Genomic DNA, 20900 nt, shown 5'->3' with positions numbered 1-20900 from the left:
AGTTAACTATAGCTTCATCAGCGATGTAAGCCGAAACAAAAGCTGCTACACTAGCAATGAAAATAGTATCAGATTTACATCAATACCATTTCTTAGTGGAGGGTGATGCTCTAACTGTTATGGAAGCTTGCAAATCAAAAGAAGATAACATGCCGTGGAAGATTAGGCCATTTATAATGGAGATCAAGAAGAAAGCGCTACATCTACAAAATTGCATCTTCACACATTGTTTAAGAGAAGCAAACAAAGTTGCACATTTTTTAGCGCAATCTATTTTTAATTCGAATCATGTAATCAACGAGGAGTTAACTCAATCTCCTATTTGTATTTTGAGTCAAGTGGTTATTGATAAGGCTCGCTTAGACTCTTCGGTCAATTAATAAAACAAGGCAACTGCCTAATTTCATCAAAAAAAAAAAAGGTAATTTAGAGATCTTCATTGGAGATTAAAAGAAAATTTAGAGTGTCACTATAGTGACAGTTAGGAAAGAGAATATTCATTAACACTTACAACTAGGACTTGGAATGTTTGATAGAATATATGGAGATGCTAGCATAATACCAATTTTCCAGCTGATTAAGAAAAAAAGTTGAGCCAATCTTGTCTAAAATTTAATTCAAAATTTGACATTTTATCTTTTGAGTGATCCGATAACATACCAGGAGATCATAATAGACACGAAACATTTTTTATGACGACCCCAATTAAAACAATTCAAGATATTCAGAGATTTATAAGAATTTTTCCCATAAAATTGATCAACAAAGTATTTGATTGAGGATTCAAAAAGAAAGGGAAAGATACAGATACAGATAAAAGATAATAATTTAGGCGAATAAACTATCAAAACAATGAGGAAGTACTTAACGATCATTTCATCTACGGATCATCGTCATAAGGAACAAAGGTGACAGGCGATGGAAGAATCATAATAGGTCTTCCACGATATTGAAACTCGGCTAAAATGGAAGTATGAGATGGTTGGTAACACCCAGAATTTCCTGTTAAGTCAAGCTCTTCTAATCTACCTGCACAAAATAACAAGTATAATTAGTTCAAGATGTTTCTTCATTTTTATTCAATGAAGTTCAGAGTACGAGTAATTAAAGTATCGTCACCCTAAAAGTGTCCTGGTTACAACAAGCAGGCACAGTCACGTTCTGCTAACACGACATAGCGGCCAGGGGCTGGCTTCTCGCCCACCACTATGGCTTCCCACTAGGTCGTGCAGCTAAAAATGTGAGTGAAGCAAAATAGACACGAGAGTTTGGAGTTGTCAAATTGAAATGCAAAATTGGTGGTGAAAAGAGCTTTCCTACACATAGTAGGAGCTCTTTAGTGAATAAGGAGAGAAATGGTGGTGGTCAGAGGTGGTAGTCGGAGATGGGGAAGAAGAAAGAAGTTCTATTAACCAAATACTTCGGATTGGGTAGCGGATGACTCCGAAATAACAGATAGTGAACTAGCGAACATCCCAAATTGTCTGAGTTTAACGCAAAGGCTCATGTTGGTATCATAGCGTAGTGGTCCTATACATATAAATTCCAATGATTCTGAAGGCATAAAATTATACAGCAGTTTGTACGTAGAAATGTACCTTTCGAAAGCTTCAGTGCAGAACGTATAAATTCCAAAGATTCTGAAGGCATAAAATTATACGCCGCATTGATTCTGATAAGTTGGGGAGCCCTTGAGATGAGTTCCACAATGAACTTTGCAGCTTCAATTCCACCTCGGTTCTTGCTGTCAAAGATAATGACATGTTAGTATCCCAGAAGCAATTAAGTTCGAGTTCGGAAAAAGTTCATATTTAGCTATAAGCAAAAGAGCATTCTAAAGTTGAAATAATGCATATTGAGTGAAAGTGAAGAAAGTGGGTAACAACATTTTATGAAAACTTTTGGAAAAGGTAGGAAGATTATAGCATCTAAAAACAAAGCTATTGATAAAGTACCCCTAGATGACCCAATCGTGCCTAGCTTGTCCAACCGTTTGAGATATGAATTTCGTTTCATTTTTGGATCTCGCCAAATCGGCCCAACAAGCAAGGGCCAAAGATTAGAGGAGGTGGAATTGGGGCCAGTAAAGAGATGATATTGGTAGAACTTTCATAATCCTAAACGTCACAAATGGACTAGAGTCACTAGATATTAGATATTGAATAACAACCTTATGTTGATGTTGGAAAGTTTCATCTCCTTCGGTAGTTTACCGCAGAGTTCACAGAAGCCCGAAGGCCCAAGCCCAATTTCTTCAATATTGAGTGAACTAATGTATGATGCACCCAAACACTTCGCCAACGGTTCGGCTACTTGCCTGAACCAAAGTGAAATTAAGATCAATATTTCAAAATGAACTTTAAAATGAGAAGCAACATAAAACTCATTTAGGGCCGAAATTGAAGTACCTCCCAAGATCGTTATCTGCAATAGAGAGAGAATCTAATACTTTCTTCAACGTCGAAAGGTTTTCCAGAAGTTCAGTTACTCCATCATATGAGAGGTCACAATTCTCTATCTTTACATCAGATAAAGGAGAATCTTTTTCAGACGCCTCAACAAAATATGGGATCAGATTTCTGCAAAAAAACGATTAATATTGTTGAAACGTCTGGCCTACAAATGTAAAGATAGGTTAGAGGAACAAGAACAACTAACCTAATTCCATCATCACCGATAGGATTTTCACTTAAATCCAAGCTTTTCAAGTTAGGCATCTGGTGTAAAGTATATCTAAGACCGTTTATATCATCCTTGCGCAAGTTATTCCCCCTGATGTCAGATCAATTTTTTTGTCAATATCTTCAATCAAATTTCCCAAGAAACAAAACAAAACAAAACTAAGGTGGTCTTTCTTAGCCTTCTCATTGTCTGAATCTGAATAATCTAAATCAAATTAACCCAAATCGACCAAAATCAGTCATTTGGACGGGTCAGACATCCCAAGTCGGACAAAAACAAACAGTCTGAAATAGACTCAAGTCAATTCAGACCTAAAGTGAAATTTCAAGTCTGACTTGAAAAAAAAAGTACTACCTAGGAGGAAATGAAAGGCAGAGTCAAATACCGAAGATTAAGCACACACAAAGACCGCAATGACTTGCTTGTTCCTACTGATAGCAAGCAGTTCGAGAAATTTCTGTTAGCACTAGGAAGCCAACCTGCAATCTGCAAGGATCATATATGGTATTTCTTACTGCTACAATTAGTAAAATGCAATAATCACTGAGCAGGAATGCAAAACTTACATTGTTGTCAGATAGGTCAAGAATAGAGAGACCAGATGAAGCATCAAGAAGGGTATCAAAAACCATCTTTGCAAAACTTGGGCCTAGGCGATTATCGGAAAAGCGTAAGAAACACAAGGACCTAATACCAGAAATACTTGTTTCAATGGCCGATAGAAATAATTGAAAGATTAACACAATACTTGATTCAATGTGCTGAAAATACAGTAGTTTCCTCAGGGAGACTTATATCAAGCATATAGTTGCAAGCCAGTTTTTACAACGAAAAATTACGAATCTACGACCACTTGGAAGGCTAACACAGAAAATAGAATGTATTTTTTTTCCACCCTTAAATTTAATAAAATCCATTCGTTTCAAGAAAATAAAATAATATCTTGTCCTTATTAAATATTTGTAGTTATACATTATAATTTATTCTCTCCCCGGTTCTCTTTTTCTTTTTCATTCTAACCATCAATTACTTGGTTTTTCATACAACATATTTATATGAAACAATAAGATCCTGAATCCACATTTCCTGTGTTTTTGGGGTTGGTTAGTATGCTTCAAGTTCCTGTATTAAGAGTCAAATCAGTTGTGGAGAAGAGAGATTTAGATATTGATATTTCAAGTCTTCACAGTCAATAATTAACCGTATATTTTTCCTGCAGTTTTAATTGTAACAGAAGCAATATTTAACAGCTCTATAAACCCCAAACTCGCGTCACGAAAGAAGAAACATATTAGAACCTCTCTGCAACTCTATAATATCATGGTAAGAAACCTCTCCGAAGGTAAAATTATTCGGCTATTTATTGATTAATACTTAAGTTGATTAGACAGATAACTACAGCAATTTGATGAACCAATATGTGTAATGCCAGAATAACAGTTTATACCTTCCCGAGGAAAGAAAAGATACGAGTCCCGATGGTAAAGAGACATCAATGTTTTCAAGAACACTTGATGCTTTTAGTGAGAAGTACTGAATCCCATGTGTTTGAATCCCATCAACGTATAAAGAATTACAAATTGCATCGATTACAGGTGATGAAAACTTGCAGTTATATGAACTCAAGTGATGACAATGCATCACTGTTCTGTTTCAGAAGCTTGCATGTCCCATTGACCTGTGCCGAAGTCAATCGAATTTTTAATTTCAATCCCAAATTGTTAGTCGGCAAGTTGACTTGTTGACATACTGATAGGCAAAAACTACTTATTGATGACATAGTGAGCGAAAGCGAGTCATAAGATTTTCATGCCATGTTCTTTTGTCAACGAGAAATAAATGAAGAAAAATAGAAAGAAGAAGCTCATGTTTTCCAACTGAAACGAAAAAATGATTGCACAATTATGGGTTTCTATTGTCCGAGTTCCTAATGTCTATGAGCACAAATATCCATGAAAAGATGTAATACTTACATGTTCTTCGGATTTGATCCCCCGTATGGCCAAGCTTCTTAGCTTGCTGTACCTTAATAATCTCTGTTAATTATAAAGTCGTCAGTTCAAGTAAATGATGAAGGAAAGTATCTACAAACATACTCAACAATTGAAATAATGATTAAGGGTTCACGTAGGCATTTCTTATACGTTATTTTTCGGGTTTAACTGGAAAAGTAACAAGATGCTCAATATTGAAATCATTGGAGTCCATAATCAATATACTTATTTGCAAGTTTCCCAAGTTCTAGACATCCAACAAGTAATAGCAAATACGTTGAATGGACTTCAATAACAAAAAGGAAGTCTGATCGAATTTCCAGGGCGAGGGTCTTACTGTATCTAATGCTAAATAACTAAGACATAATTAATTGCCTTCTATATCTCTAATGCTGTACTTACAGATATCTCGGGAACACAAAGCACATTTTGAAGTCTCAAGCATCTGGAAGGAGAGAAAAACAATAAACAAGTATTAGAAAAGAAAGGGGAGATCAAGCCAATTCAGTGTATGAAGTGTAAGATACGATGCTTATGAATGCTATCACCTGGCGTAGCACCCAAATTCATGGCAATGGTAGGATAGCTTTGAGTAGGCACGAGTTGTATGACATTGGCATCTTGTATAGCCAATAGATTTCAGAATAGTGTCTGTGCAAATCAAGAAAGATAAGATAAATAAGTTCATTTTAACTAATTCAATGCGAAGAAAATATCGAGAAGTTAGAGAATTAATATCATTATGATGTTAAATATAAACAGCAGTCTCCACTGATTCATCGTGTCTTTATTGTTTTCTTCTTTCTATCATGCTTGCTCTATCATAACCTTCCTTGACCAATGGCTACAGCGAGATCGTGGCAATAACAACTTAACCACTTAATGTTGGAAGAAAATAATACTACAGTTTATCTCTTTGTCATCGCTTCTAGAAAAACAGTAGACCATCTTTTGGCATAAAATATTGTGAAAAGAACGTATAATACATGCAATAAGAAAGTATGCTAGAAGTAGAGATCATCAACATACGTCACCACATACTAAAGAAGTTAGCTATAGCTTTACCTGGAAGTGTTATTTCACCGAGACAGCCATCAAAAGATGGAAGTAGTGCAGCCTCCGCCGATTTATCTAAGCAACTGTCGTTTCAAACAAATAGAAGCAGGTTATTCAATAGTAACTCAAAAATTGCGAAAAAGAGAACATGACCTTGAATCATAGTTTCAAGAAAAAGAAACATACTTCTGTAGATGTGTTTCCCAGTACATCTGTTGCCAGTCACCACTAAAACTAGTGAGCTCAAAATCTGGCAGAGTTTGCTTTGTCAATTGATCAACTGGTTGAGCCTGCCTGAAACCGTCAGGCCATCGTAACTCAAATAATGACTTCCAAGTTGAATTGAAGGCACAATATCTGGAAATCAGTGTTTGAATGAGAGAAGTGGTAGAAGAATATATATATATACACACAATAAGTACCGAAAGACGTTCATCATGATTCAGTGCCAAACCTTCCACGTTTCTTTCCGTCCTTGATGCCATCAACTGTAGATTCATCAAAATGCTTGAATGACCTGTTGAAGAAAAAGAACGAGAACGATTACAATCTCCCCAAGAACATGTATATGAATTCTTATGGAACTTTTGCTGGCTTCTACTGCCGACTCGCATCAACAAACAAGAACACATACTTAAAACGGAATCACATTCAAACATTGAATCACATTTGGAGTTGAAAAGAACAATGATTTTCTGATGCTTTCCAGGTAACCTTGAAGTATTGCTAAAGGTGAAACTAACAAAACGTGTGATATATAGTATATAAAAATACAAGTTCCACCAGCTAAAAGAAATATACTTTGAACCTGAAACCAATGGAAAAAAGTAAAAAGTACGAGCATGTATGATGTTTCGGTAAATAATAGATTTACGATTACTTCCTTACTTCTCCCTTGCAGGCCGATATCAACAACCCATTGTTCTATTGAGACGTAATTCGAGTAACCCTTGTTTATTATATTATATGCTATCCATTCGACGATCACACTTTCACAAAGCATATACTGATTTCCGACCCGTAATTCACATATCCCATCCTAATCTTCTTACTTGAGGTACATTAGATATCTGATAACTCAATAACATTCAAATCCACAATCTAAACTCATATCTCAACCAAATTCTAACTCTTTTTAGCAGCAGACTAATTCAAAACATAGTTAAAAGACCCTCCAATCTGCCATTTTTTGCAATTATAATCACAAACAGGGAAACATCAAAATACATGGAATTAAAAACTAACATTTGTTGATGCAATTTCTGCAAACCTAAAGGAGGTAAACGCATAACCAAGCAATCAAACAAGTCAGTGGGGAGTTCAAATACGTTTTGCAAATATCTTTGATCACCTGGGAAGCAAAAAAAAAAATAGGTTAATTAGATAATTGGGTAGCAAAATTGAAGCTTTACCAAAATAATAAACAGTCATTAATTAGAATAGTTATAAAGTACCATGGATGATTTCTGATGCAGTTGAATCCAAACACAGTGACAATAAATCTGGAATCTCTTTCATTTTCCAAAGCTAGTGTACTACCCAAAATCCACGATTTTTACCCCCAAAAGTAGAAGAAAATAGAAACCCTAGAAGAGGGTGATTGGGGAAATTGGGGAATCAACATTAGAGTTATCACATCATCTGGTATTAGGGTAGTTTTAGAACAAATTATGGAGGGAAATAGTTTTGGTAGAAAAATGAGGACTTGAAGAGGATGGGGTAATTGGTAGGGTTATTTCCCTAATGGCCCCCTACTTTGTGACCAGCTTCCCGCCTGGCCCCCTACTTTACAAGAAATACCCATATGGGCCCCTTCCGTTATAACACCGTCACTCTCTCTCCTCCATCATGTTTTCTCTCTCTGCCAACTCACGCCACATCATCTATTACGCCACCTCATCACCTTCTCCGGCAGAGGTCGCCGGCCGGCCAAATTTCCGGCCGGCGACCTTCAATTTTTTTTCTCTCTCTCTAAAAAATAATTTTTTTTTTTATTTCTTCTCACATCTCTCTCTCTCTCTAAACTCCGGCGAAGGGGGTTTCCCCCTTCAAGTCCTCATTTTTCATCACGAACAGCTCCGGCGAAGGGAAACCCCCTTCGCCGGAGTTTAGAGAGAGAGAGAGATGTGAGAAGAAATAAAAAAAAATTATTTTTTAGAGAGAGAGAGAAAAAAAATTGAAGGTCGTCGGCCGGAAATTTGGCCGGCCAGCGACCTCTGCCGGAGAAGGTGATGAGGTGGCGTAACAGATGATGTGGTGTGAGTTGGCAGAGAGAGAAAACATGATGGAGGAGAGAGAGTGACGGTGTTATAACGGAAGGGGCCCATATGGGTATTTCTTGTAAAGTAGGGGGCCAGGCGGGAAGCTGGTCACAAAGTAGGGGGCCATTAGGAAAATAACTCTAATTGGTAAGGGAAATGAATTGGGGACTCGCTAGGGATACTCCCAAGTGTACTCCCCTTCACATGACAAGGTTATTTTGGTATTTTCATTCTGACAAAACTGTGAAAAGACCACAATAGCCTTCTTGTTGTGAGGGGGAGTACACCTGGGAGTATGCCCAAGGAGTCCCCTGTCATCATTGAATTGGTAAATGCTTGTACACCACTTAACTGGACTATGTACTTCTGAATGAGGTGGGGTTTTGGTGATAAGTACGATAACTGTCGAATTACCACTGGTCTAAGGTCCGACGAAATTATAGACTGAAGTCTTACGGACTAAATGGCCTAAAGCTCACAAAAACGACTTTATTTATATCCAAGTTCAATATTCCTGAATCTTTACTTCTATGAGATCAAACTTGGAACCTCCTCATTGTAGAGTAGATGCACTTACTAACGTGGCTACCCGTTGTTGGTCAATTCAGACCTCGAGTCACATTTCAAATTTAACGTAGAGAAAAAAAAAATCAAAAAGAAGTGATAGGATGCTTGAAATTATTACACATGCTTTGGTTGAAATTTAACGTGGAGGGCCATGTTTCGCGAAATGTTGTTTGACAGATAATATAAGGTCAGGCCAATGTTAGTTGTCCACGTCAAATTCCAGTCTCCCTTTCTTTTCTTTATCTTTCTCTGTATTTTTCCTGTTCAGAGTCAATTCAGACCTCGAGTCAAAATTTTAAATCTAACTTTTAGGAAAATCAAACAAAGATAATAGAATCTCTAGAATTGTTGGATTGAATTTAGACGAAACTTATCGTAGACAACTAGGTTTCGCATAGTTAGAGAGAGAAATAGGGTCCGATATCTGGTCGTCTACGTCAAATTCTTGCCAATTTCAGTATTTTATTTAGAGCATTCATTCATTTTTGAAAAACAAACACTATCTTAGTCTCACTAAAATATTTTAAATCTTGAACCCGGTTAGAAAATGTACGAGCATATTTTTTTTTTGACTTGAGATAATGTAAGAGCATATGACTCCCATGACAGTCACATATCTTTAGAAGATGTAATAACTGTACAGGTGGGTTGAAACTTCCTCGATATAAAGTACTATATATTACGGACGGAAGCCTACTCTATACCTAAACGAAACCAACGTCTTTATTCCTAGGTTGATTTTTTCACTTTCTTTATGGACTTTCTCACTCTCGACTTTTTCACTCTGTTTATCGGCTTTCTCACTCTCGTCTTTATTCCTAGGTTGATTTTTTCACTTTCTTTATCGACTTTCTCACTCTTTTAATAGACAATTGGTTCTCATCTAAGATTGGTTTGTTAGCCTTTTCTATTATTTTTCGAATAGATAATCAAAAGTTACTATCCAACATTCAGAATGTTTTCATTTTTTTCTGAAGTATCACTACGTCATTATAATTTGAGATGTTTAGTCAATATTCAAACTCATCAATGTTGTCTTTTTGAAAAATAATTTTCAACTAACTCAACCAATAAACAACGGGGAGAACTCAAAAATAATTTTCATAGAACTCTGTTTTCGCCCCATATATGAAATCTTAATCAAACATCACACAAATTTCACTCTTACTAATATAAATTTTCATCTTCTTGGTTCACCACAAACTTAATGAAAAGGACATCATTATAATCAACTCAAGAAAATTTAACCCACAAGAATCCAAGAACTAATCCAAACACCTTAACCCTAACTTTCTTAAAACACACACTAGCTAATACTAATACTTGTAATAATATCATGAAATCAAACTTAAGATAATATGAAGGTATTTTGGGGGGGGTTAAACAAAAATTAGGGCAAGGAATCCATGGCCATGATAGTACTTAGATTCATTGGGTGCATATACTTTGTTGAACCAGTCATGAATTTGGAGACAATGATTCTATTTGCCTTTTCAGTTGGATGGAAAGGATCCCAAAATGCATATTCATCTCTGTTGGGGCATATTTTTGAAACAATTGAGCATATTCCAATCCCATTATATGGTCCTTGTCCACAACAAGCTACTTCTGATGTAACAAATCCTATACCAAAACACACATATAATACCAAGTTAATAATATGAGTGTTCGAGAAAAACCGAAAAGCAAAAACATTCTGAAATCGGGTCAAGAGGACGAAAAAAATGTCCCATAATAAGAGGGTCACGTAACGTTAAATATAGTCGCTAAAAACATGCACTAAGAATATTAAAACCGAGACTTTTACAAAATTTATTATCGATTCGTATTAACATTTAAATCATCTTAACAAGGTATAAAAATGAAAAAGAAAAACATACAAAATTCGAAACAATTCGGTATTGAAATATCTTACCATAAGCTCTTGGATTAGTGATGAAATCATCATGCATATTAAATGCATCAACATAAATGAAGACATTTCTACCAATTTCATTGTTGAGATCATTCAACATTTCAACTAGTTGAGGGTTGTATAGAGCTGCTGCATTTTGTAGGGCTGGTGCACACTCTCCATTCCTGCCTCTCATTGCTCTCTCTGCTGGTACACATCCCATTGGGCCTGTCCCCGTTACAAGTACCCGTCGGGCTCCTAATTCGTATAGTCTCTGTAACGGTAACGCCATTCATTTTTATCAGAACAGCTTACTATAGAAAATACATTTAAAAAAACAACTGCAGAAGTAAAAAAACATTACAAAGTTTAAGAAAACGGTGACGACTGGGTGTTATTAAAATTTATGTGACAAAAAGTTACTTGTTTTTAAAAGGCAGCTGGGTCTACTTTTGAATCAATTCAGTTATCTGGAATGCCAATAAAAATGGAAATTAGGAAGCTGAGAAAATGAAGAACTTTACCGAAAGAGTTTTCCTATACTCAGTAATGAGAAGACGGACATAATTTTCGATAGAGTATTGGCGAGATCTTGGTGACAAAGGAACCAAGTAGTAATTGTTAACGAAATCGTTACCACCGAGGGTTATGAGAACAAGAGCTTCGTTCACCAGTCGTTCCGCGCTGTCTGATCCAATTAATGCACTTAGACGTTGCTGGTATTGCTGAAAATAGTCCAATTGCTTACCCATATGGATAATATTTAACTGCACATGTATCAGTATAGTAATTAATTTGAATACTTACATCTGTAATAAGGTATTCTGAAAATGAACTATTATAGAGTAATTGGCAAATGTTAAATTACCACGGTTTCAGAATTACAACAGTTGAAAATTTTGAACTTTTAGGCCACGGTTTTCCTTTGAAAGTTTGAAATTGTTAGAAAACCGTGGCAAATTGAATTTTCTATCATACTAAACTGAGAATTCGAAACAAAGTCGTTACGTAACAATAACTTGAGACAGATATCGGCTTACAAATTGTAGTCCAGTATCGACGAGGATGCCAATTCCGGCTGAAGCAAAATTAGCACCAACTAGTAGTCTCTGTCCATTTAGCTCTGGGCTTAAATACGGCAATGTCGGTTCCGTACCGAGTTGCTCACCTGATTTCAAAAAAAGTTATCGATAAAAATCATTAAGTAATTAACATGTGTGACTTAGATTTATGTGTATTTTACGTAGTTAAGCTGATGTTCTTTTCTTTAATAATATATATCTTAAGATTACCTAACATATTCCTCAAATTCAGACGTATGTTATAGCTGAAAACTCATGACCTTGATATGAACATTATATAATATAATTGCGATAAAATGAAGCATAATCATTAGGGAGAGAAACTTAACTGATAATGTCTGGTATAGTAAGCCCATTAGAGAAACGTCCTGTGGGCCGACGAGTTGGAAAATCGATGCCATAAGGCGGGGAATCGGCACGAGCACTAGTAACCAAGAAGTTATTATTACCCGTATCGACGAGTGAATCGCCAAATACATAAAAAGCTCTTGCATTTGCTTGAGGTAGAAGTGTCACATAAAATGTCACCAAGAGAGATAAAGTGAAGAGAGTAGTACCATTAACTAATGACAATGAAGAACTACCCATAGCTTCTCTTACTCTAAGACCCATCTTTCTCTAAACAACTCTCTCTCTCTAACAACTTAAAGTGAGCAAGCAATGGTGATATGTAAATGTAAAGATGGTTTTATAGAATGTTTTATGAGAGGTTGTTAGCATGGTTTATGATCTTGACTTTCTATTGTGGTAGCTTTAGCTCTTAAAGCTCTTAATATCAACTTGCTTTGTTTTTCAGTTTCCACTACAACATTTCCCACTCATATTTTCCATTTTTGATTACATATTAACTTTCTTTAGCTACCTCTTTTAGAGGGCGCATCACCAAGTCCCTGAACCTTCTAAAGTATGCAAATTCTAATACTATTCATCTAATGATCTTTTATTTGTTAAGTAAACTTTGATTAGTTTCTAATTAGAGTAGTGAAGAAATAATGCCAAGAGGTACCTAATTAGATAAATGTGAAAACACTAATACATGATTTTACGGATGTTAATCCCGTCTTTACAACTTAGATCTTGTGGATTAGTCGAGTGCAGATAACATGATCTCCATGTAACTATGTAAGAAAACTACATACTTTCCTATAACTCTTATTCAAACTAATTAGTATAAATTAGTAGGTAAAATTGGGTTTATCTTCATGAGTAAAAAATGTCATGGAAACATATCCATCATGCACTATTCAATTAGTCCCAGAGTAATCAGGAAAATTAATACGACTATTTCTACTTCTTCTATTTTAGGTTAGAATGGTATTAATTACTTTGACAATTTCTCAGATTATTCTTTTAACTTCGCTTTTCAGTCCACTTTTATAGAGCATCATTAAACTGCTTCTTTAAATATGTTTCTCTAAATATTCAACTTGACAGACCTAAAATTCTATATTAGGTTTCCATTTATTAGATGTATAAATAGTTGCATCCATTTAGAGTTATGTTGTTGATATAAATTGACTAGCAATTTCAAAATAACATATATGTGTGTATATAAATTAAACTGCAGAACTTCAAGTTACTATACATTTTGGTTTATTTATGAAGAGCTACCAATAAGGAAACCCTAAATGCTAGATAAAGGTACTATTTATTTAACCTCCCATGTGAATGAAGAATAATTAGTGATCATTTAAAGTAGATTAGATGAATCCACCTTCCATGCAATTAATCTCTCAGAGATAAAAATAAACATCAAACAAAGGATAAAAGTGTCATTTAGAAATTTGACTATCGACTGCAACATGTGGAAGGATGCTACTCAGAACTACGTGTTGTTAAAGAAGTTATGAACGACGCTATAGTGATTTCACATTGATTTGATGATACTAATAAAATTCATCAATACATTTTATCTTAATCTTTATAAATACAAAAATAATTTTTTTTGGAGTATCTAATTAAACTGATTTTTCTTATTTATTTTGACAATCATAAAAACCCAAAACAAAGAAAAATTTCTATAACATTCTAGAAGACCCATAAATGAAATTAAGAAGACTTTTTTTTTTATGAGATTAAATTAAGAAGACTTAATTCCCTTAATGCCATACCCAACATTGAAAGGGAATCATCTCAATTTCAACTCACTTATTAGCCATTAAATTCTAGTAGATAGTTATGAATAAAACTTGTTTAACCATTATTTTGGTGCCCTACTAATTACTTTTCATTGTATGGCCATTTACATATTTCAATTTCTCTTTTATAGTGGCGGGTGGGTAAAGGCTGTTTCAGTTAACGGTCAGTTTCATCAGATCATCAATACCAAAAATCATATAATATAATTTTCTAAGAAGAGAAACTAAATGCGAAGGAGACCCATTAAAAATGAAGTTATACAGATCAATGACAAAATAGTCTTATTCAAATTAACCCTTAAATCATCTACAGTACTACTTATTGAAGCCCAGAGATTGGTGTAGACCGAGTGTATAAGAACTTGAGCACTTAACAGAGTCAATAACTATTAGCACCAGCTCATAACTCAGGTTCATATTTGAATAGGGCCGAGCCAGGCACCATCGATACGTAGACTTTCGAATGGGTCAGGTCAGGTAAGAAATTCATGTGTTCAGTTGGGTGCTCGGGCTAATACCAGACCAGGCCTACCGGGCCAAATGCTCGAGGGAACTTTTACTATCAAGCCTGAACCATTAAAATTTAGGATACGGGGTGGACACTGGGATCTAGGTGCCTATGTGGCTCAAGATGGATGCGGACAAACGGATCAGTCTGCTGGCTCACTAGTTAAAATTGCACCATAGTACATCTCAATGTGGATTTCTCCTATTGGCAATGCTTTAGCAATGTCGAAGAGCACTCAAATATATTAATTTGCTACAAATTTATCAAAACAAAACCATGAATGTCAGAATACAGTTTCCTAATTATATATTCATGGTGGGTTTCTTACTTCTTGTATGAACATTGTTCAAGGTTTTAATAATGAAGCTCTCTGCAAACTCTAAATAAAGTTGGAGTGGTAAAAAAATGCAGATCTATATACAAACTTGGATTGATAAAAAAGAAAAGCAAATCAAAGATCGAACAATGAGAATACAACTATTTGAATCATTAAAGAAATGAGAAAGTGGGCAATGCTATTTCGATTATGATGATGAAAATAATAAAATAAACACGGATAATTGAGGGGCGAGACAAAAAGACTTACTTCCTAAAGCAATTGATTCGTGAAGTCAAATAGAGTTTTATCCACGAGCTCTTCCAGCATTTTTTCTTCAATTTCCTTCCCAATACCATCTATTTCCAAGTTCAGAAGCTCTGTCCACCCTCTTCCCACAACTTCTTCTCTCACGACCACTTCCACCACTAAGCTGCTGTGATCTCCGTTATCATTCGCAGAACACTTAGGTTCACTTGAAAACCAGTCCTTTACTCGACTCCAGACTTCTTCCTTAATGGCTGATTCATGTACTGAGAAGCTCTTTCTGGGATTACTTGACAACCTTGTCCACAGACTAGTTTCTGATCCACAACCCATAATATCTGCCAGTGCTGTATTTACACAGTCGAATAAAAGTTTCTGATTTGATCTTCGTTTCCTGCATTTTGTTCCTCGCCATTGTTCTCTAGTTTCTTTTTGATTGAAAATTTTTTCCAATAATGATGGGTCTAATGGACACTCCGGTGAATACCATCTGGTAAAGACTAAATCAGATTGGTGATTCCAATCTAAGGCTGTGGATGAGAGTAATGATTCAACAAACATAAACCGTTCCTGTTCTTCCTCTGCTTCAGTGAGGGGTGGAGTTGAACTCAAGGGATCTGGTGTTGCTACTTCTGAACACGAATCGTCCCATGACAAGGACCTTGCTAGTGATGCAATTGGTGGAGATTTCGAAATTAAATTAAATTTTAGAGATTGGAGATGCAATGTTTCACCTGTTGAAAAAAAAGTAGCAGAATAAGTTAGATAAACGGGTCGATAATTTAATTTGTCGGATTGAGAAAGTTACCGACTAACCTTGAAAGTCTGACTTGATATTATCACAAGATGATGGAGTTGTATTAAGATCATCTTCAAATGGCCTTTCAAGAACTGATATAGGACTTGGCTGGTACTGGTTCTCACTCTGACTTGCAGATATCCAAGGTTTAGCAACATAGAACTCGGCCTACAAAAAAAAATATTTTCAATGAGAAATGCCCGTGACTTGAGAAACATGGAACCAAGTTACATTATTAATCACTCATTAGTCATTAGTGGAATTGGGGATATTACTTCAAAAGATTTTTGCTAGGATAATCTCAAGCACGGACATGGGGTTAGTTCCGAAGCAAGTCGTAGGCGAGAAATCAGTGCAAGTGAAACCAAGATATCACCTACACTATGAGCGGAAATCTCGAAAGTAAAGCTAACATTTACAACTTTTTTAGCAGACATACATAATCCTAAAAGTGATATTTTGGAGGTTGAAATGAACAAGAAAGTTGAAATACCTCATTAGAGGAGGAAGCACGTTGTTCTGCTTCCATGACGGAAGCTTGTGAACCGTTCCTACTATATGGTCCTAAAGGACACGGCGAGGACAATCCTTCAATGTTAATGCCTGTAAGAGGAATACTGTCATTAATGGTGAGAGGCTGCTTTGAAGCATCTGGTAGTTCACCACTGGCAGACAGTAACTTATCTTGGCCACCAACCACATGAGATCGATTCAGTTTCTGTTGACTTGGTTTCTTTGTTTTTGAGAAAAACAAACTAGAAACTTTGCCCTTAAACGATGACTTCCCACTTTTTGACTTTTGTAACGAATTGCTGGATTTACCGACCTCGGGACTGTAAACTTCAGTGTCCTGTTTGGCCCCATACATTGTAGATGATACTGGGAGGGACTTCGATCTGTTTAGATTCTTAGGAGAATCTTCCCCACCCTCATCGTTGCCCCTAACATTCGACACGCAAGATAATGGAAAGTTCAGCTCTTCTTCACCACCACAAGATCTACTAGTTGGAAAACCATGTTCTCTATCAACACCCGACTTCTTTGTCTCAGAAAGAGAAAGCATCTCACCTAATGTACTAGAGCTTCTCCTAACATGTTTTTGCTCTTGACCTATTCTGTCTGATGCCACCATGGACCACCTTTCTGAAAGGCGTTTCTTTGCTTCTCTGCAAACCGATGACTCTGGAGACAAAGATGCTCTACTAAAGGAAGGTGACAAAGGACTGCCAAACCTATTGGCATATTCCCACGAATACCTTGAAGTCGGTGTCATGACTTCTGAGTCAGAGAGGTTTCCTTCATCAATATACTCATTTTCTGACCTATTGAAGGAGCTCTCGTCACCAATATATCCATTGGAAAATCCAGAAGAATGCATAGTCTCCTCCTGCTGACTATTCACTTTTTCATGTATATGATGCATGATGTTCGTTGTAACTTCTTTTGAGGATCGTGTTTCACCATTATCGAGTTCTTCATAGGAATTTTTACTGTAAACTTGTCTTGTTAACGAGGGAGGAGAAGAAGCCACAGCCTTGATGTTGTGGGTTTTTCCAGGGCTAGGCTTTAGAACCACTATGGGCGTTGATTCAGCGGAATGATCGCTGTTATGATTGGTAAAGAGAGAAATTTTCCCAGGTTTGTTTTGATCCCGCGCATGTGCTTCAATTGACTGATTGAGTTTCTTCTTTTGTTTTTCCGTCTTCCTCTCGAATCCCACGTAGTCATTATTCTCCATCATTCGAGATGGTTTTAGTACCGTGATTCGTGTTTGAGAAGGTGGGGAAATAGATTGTGGCTCATACAGTTGTTGAGAGAGCAGAGAATTTGGTTCCTGCAAAAACTTGAGGAAAAAATCTTTGTTTGAACTCAGAACCTCTAATGCATCTTGGAATTCCTTTGACTGCCTAAAATTTTCATTTGTGGCTAAGCATTTTGCTTCATTGAACTTCTGACGAATTAAGGCCATCATCTTCTCATTTTGATGTTCATTACGACTTACCCTCTGAGGCGATTTAGTTTTAGCATAGCTAGTTTTCGGATGATTCTGCCGGACTTCATAGACATCTTTGCATTCTGGTTGTTCCTCATATGGATTATTCGCCCGAGGCCCTTGCTTATCCAAGACATCATTTTCTTGGTGCATGTATCTATGCGGCGTCTCTGATATAGAGAAAGTACTTCCGCAATAACCTTTTGACTGACTTTTCTGTGTCAATGTGTTTGGTTGCGACTCTGGGAGCGCATCAAGGCCCATTAACTTGGCTATTACACTGGGTGGAGTCTGCTTGGGGTCCATGTCTTTAGACATTTCTCGGGCTCTAAGCATCTGCGTAGGTGGTCCATTAAGTTTGTTGTTTGAAGAAGAACTTATCAGTTGACTTCGTGTCTGCAAGATCCACACGAAATGGTATATGAATCAGCACCGAAATCTCATATGACTCGAGATCTTTTGGCTGTCAAGTATCAAAACGCCTCCAATTTAGAGTCGGTTGTCTTACACATGAATAAAACGGCTTAGCACATACTAGATCCATGAATTTCATAAACAAAAAATTGAGTGAAAACACAGAGACTTCAAATGAACTTACTGGTTTGTTCTCTATCTGATCTCCAACGGGATTCAATGCATTCTTCACCACATCTGGTCGACTCTTAGGAGGTAAAATACCTGATAAGCACCCAGTTAGACTTAGTAAAGAATATAGATGTTCACTGAATTGATCGAATATATCATACTAAATGACCAACATCTCATAAACAGTCCTGAGTCAGGGCTTGGCACATCTAAGGACAACAAAGTAGTAAACACTTCTAATCAAATCATACGAATGCTTCAATTTTCTCGAATTAGATAGCCTACTATACAAAATTATTCAAGGTGTGGAGCAGAATCTAAGTGACTTAATTCAATATTTCTTCCCTAGAAGTTTGTGTTCATCGAACAAAAGAGTAACATTAGCCTTCAATATCCAGTTCAAAAAACAGGAATCTGCAGTAAATAAATTCAGAGGGACTAAGATGCTCTCTCGTAAAGGAATGGGGGAGTTTTGATATGCAGAGAAAATCACCATTTCGATGTTCTTTGTCTGTGAGAAGCTTGTTTCCCGTCACGCCCGGTCCGAAATCAAAGAGGTTAATCACTCTTCCCATGCATCCAGGGAAAGGATTGTCAACATCTCCTGCTCTTTCTTTCTTAATACCATTCATCTTATCACCTGCAAAGATAAACCAGAAGAAAGTTTAAAAGGGGAGAATCATGTAGAACCAGAAATGCAAAATGGGACAGTGGGTCTTTATTTACTTTAGATTTACATGCATTGAAAGGCATCAAGATAGCAAATTTGCAGTCAATTAAGAAAATGCACAATGAAACCCTAGATTTTCAGCTGGGCAACATCATAACAGAGAGGGGAAGTGAAGATAAAAGTTCATCCCAAACAGAAATCAGCCAACATCAAGCATAAAAATGGGCACTAGTGAAGTAAATCTCACCATAAATAGATTCTTAATTCAAAAGGAAATAACCCCAAAATCATAACTCTTAGGCTTTTGAAAGAAGCTAATCAACCCATAAGAAAAACCCTAGATCCATTACATAATCAGTAATCAAAACCAACCTAAATTCATCCAATTGACACCTTTAACAATGCAAAAAATGCATACCCAAACTCTAAAGGAGCTGTTTTTTCTCTCTCTAAGAAGTAAATGCGTTTCAGAGACAGAGAGAGGAACCTTGTCTGAGTCGATTTGAAGTGATTATTGAAATGTCGCCGGAATCTGAAATTCCGGTGCATCCGTACAAAAGGAAATGCGTTTGGGTAATTGGCGGGTAAATGATTATTCTGAAGTGTTTGGAAAAAAAATCCCAACTTTTTTTTCTGAGTTGTTTGGAGGGAAAGAAAAGGTGAAAATTCTCTTCTTCTGTCACTCGTATAAAAAGGGGAGAGAGCGACAAGTGAATGTGAATGTAATGGGAAATTGAAGGAGAAAGAGGAGTAACAAAATTATAACCATTATAGTCCAACATTATCAATTATAAACAAGTAACACAAATGTTATTTGGTCTACGGTCAGACTATAGTCCCAAAACTGATGTGGCCAGCGTACATTGGTCCGGACATGTGAAGTGAAAAATGTTCGAATTAATGGGAATCGACCACATTAGTTTTCTAGGTTGTCCCCGGCTCCCATTTCCAGTCCAAACAACATTATTCAACGAGAAAAACTATGCAAGTGATTTGTCGTGATTAGCAGATATTGGAATCGTCAAAAACACAAATCATGGTACGGGAAATTGGGCGAAGACCCAAATTTTTAATTTTTTTAAGTAAAAAGGACAAGTTTTATTTTTTTCAATTAAAAATCCAAATTTTATATATTTTAATTAAAAACTCACATTTTTTATTTTGTTTGGTGGAAAACTGTTGTTAGTTATTGGAAAGTTGTCGCAAGGTATTGCAAATAAAAAAAATACTTAAGAAGCTAAAGACTAAAAAATATTGACTGGCCCATTTTCACCAAAACAAAATTCTTTTGAGGGAATTTTGACAAAATTTTACATCACAGTCCTTAATTTTTCTTGTTTTACGTGCTTTTACTAAAGAAAATGACAATAGAGTATTTGTTTATTGACGAAATAACAATCTATATAAGACAAATGGAAAATCAGATAAGAGAGAATCATCATTGTTTAATCATAGCGATAAATCTGCCGACAAGGTATATATAATTAAAAACAAAAAACACGACCATAGTTATATTAGTTGTTTAATTTTATTACGTGATCCAATGCTTGAAATCCGACTGAAAAGATTTAAGGTAAATAGTCATTTTAATTCGGTATGCAACTTGGTCTTGTATTTATGATTAAAAAGTAAAAACATTCTTAATATGAAATTATGAAATGGCATTGATAATTAATATTTTTATATGGAAAATGAGAACCCTTACTACTATGTAGTAATCCACAAACCTAAAGGTTATTGTGAAAAGATAATAAAAAAAAACTAAATTAAAATTTTACTGTCTTGAATAACTTGAAATATATACTGTGTTTATAACGAAACAAAAACAAATCAAACTCAAGCGTTTCATCCTAAAAATTTATACCCCAACCAGTAAGATTTAGCTGCTTACAAAAAAAAATGTCTACCACCTAAGCGATCATTGTTGATGTATGCATAACTATCATCATTAATTAGTGAACATGATTAACCTTGGTTAATGTGACGATGATCATCAATCACGGACCTTAATCAATTACTAATTTTTTTTTTGTTGAAATTAATCAATTACTAATTAGTCAACCATTCGTGGAGGGTTCTACCAATTTG

The 20900-nt window shown here is 35.8% G+C and overlaps 2 protein-coding genes and 1 pseudogene across 6 annotated transcripts; all 3 read right to left on the bottom strand.

Moving 5' to 3' along the window:
- Window positions 1–731: 731 nt before the first annotated feature.
- Window positions 732–7461, bottom strand: LOC147536143 (uncharacterized; annotated as a pseudogene). Its single transcript, XR_015226318.1, has 16 exons — window positions 7187–7461; window positions 6978–7083; window positions 6187–6249; window positions 5919–6089; window positions 5742–5815; window positions 5225–5327; window positions 5079–5121; window positions 4656–4718; window positions 4130–4360; window positions 3249–3369; window positions 3068–3168; window positions 2659–2772; window positions 2409–2579; window positions 2171–2317; window positions 1599–1744; window positions 732–1029 (listed from the first exon to the last, which is right to left on the bottom strand). The product of XR_015226318.1 is annotated as an uncharacterized LOC147536143 (transcript).
- Window positions 7462–9707: 2246 nt separating this feature from the next.
- LOC147536142 (GDSL esterase/lipase LTL1-like) lies at window positions 9708–12258 on the bottom strand. Its single transcript, XM_086644527.1, has 5 exons — window positions 11866–12258; window positions 11495–11622; window positions 10979–11221; window positions 10476–10728; window positions 9708–10183 (listed from the first exon to the last, which is right to left on the bottom strand). The coding sequence occupies exons 1-5, from the start codon at window positions 12146–12148 to the stop codon at window positions 9951–9953; spliced, it is 1140 nt and encodes a 379-aa protein (XP_086500653.1). The 5' UTR covers window positions 12149–12258; the 3' UTR covers window positions 9708–9950.
- Window positions 12259–14463: 2205 nt separating this feature from the next.
- Window positions 14464–19617, bottom strand: LOC147536141 (uncharacterized). Of its 4 annotated transcripts, none has more exons than XM_086644523.1 (6): window positions 19300–19617; window positions 18636–18782; window positions 18156–18235; window positions 16058–17953; window positions 15582–15732; window positions 14464–15499 (listed from the first exon to the last, which is right to left on the bottom strand). In XM_086644523.1, exons 1-6 carry the CDS (start codon window positions 19592–19594, stop codon window positions 14772–14774), a joined length of 3297 nt encoding a protein of 1098 aa, XP_086500649.1. In that variant the 5' UTR covers window positions 19595–19617; the 3' UTR covers window positions 14464–14771. The 4 variants fall into 4 exon arrangements, with proteins under 4 accessions (XP_086500649.1, XP_086500651.1, XP_086500652.1 ...); XM_086644525.1 differs by having other exon boundaries at window positions 19231–19542; XM_086644526.1 differs by having other exon boundaries at window positions 19060–19539.
- Window positions 19618–20900: the final 1283 nt, after the last annotated feature.

This window comes from Eschscholzia californica, unplaced genomic scaffold, assembly GCF_041429995.1.
Source record: "Eschscholzia californica isolate CP2 unplaced genomic scaffold, dmEscCali1.0.p SCAF_5, whole genome shotgun sequence".
NCBI classification, from domain to species: Eukaryota; Viridiplantae; Streptophyta; class Magnoliopsida; order Ranunculales; family Papaveraceae; genus Eschscholzia; species Eschscholzia californica.
The sequence above is the reverse complement of the archived record's forward strand: the minus strand, read 5'-3'. Positions and strand labels throughout refer to the sequence as shown.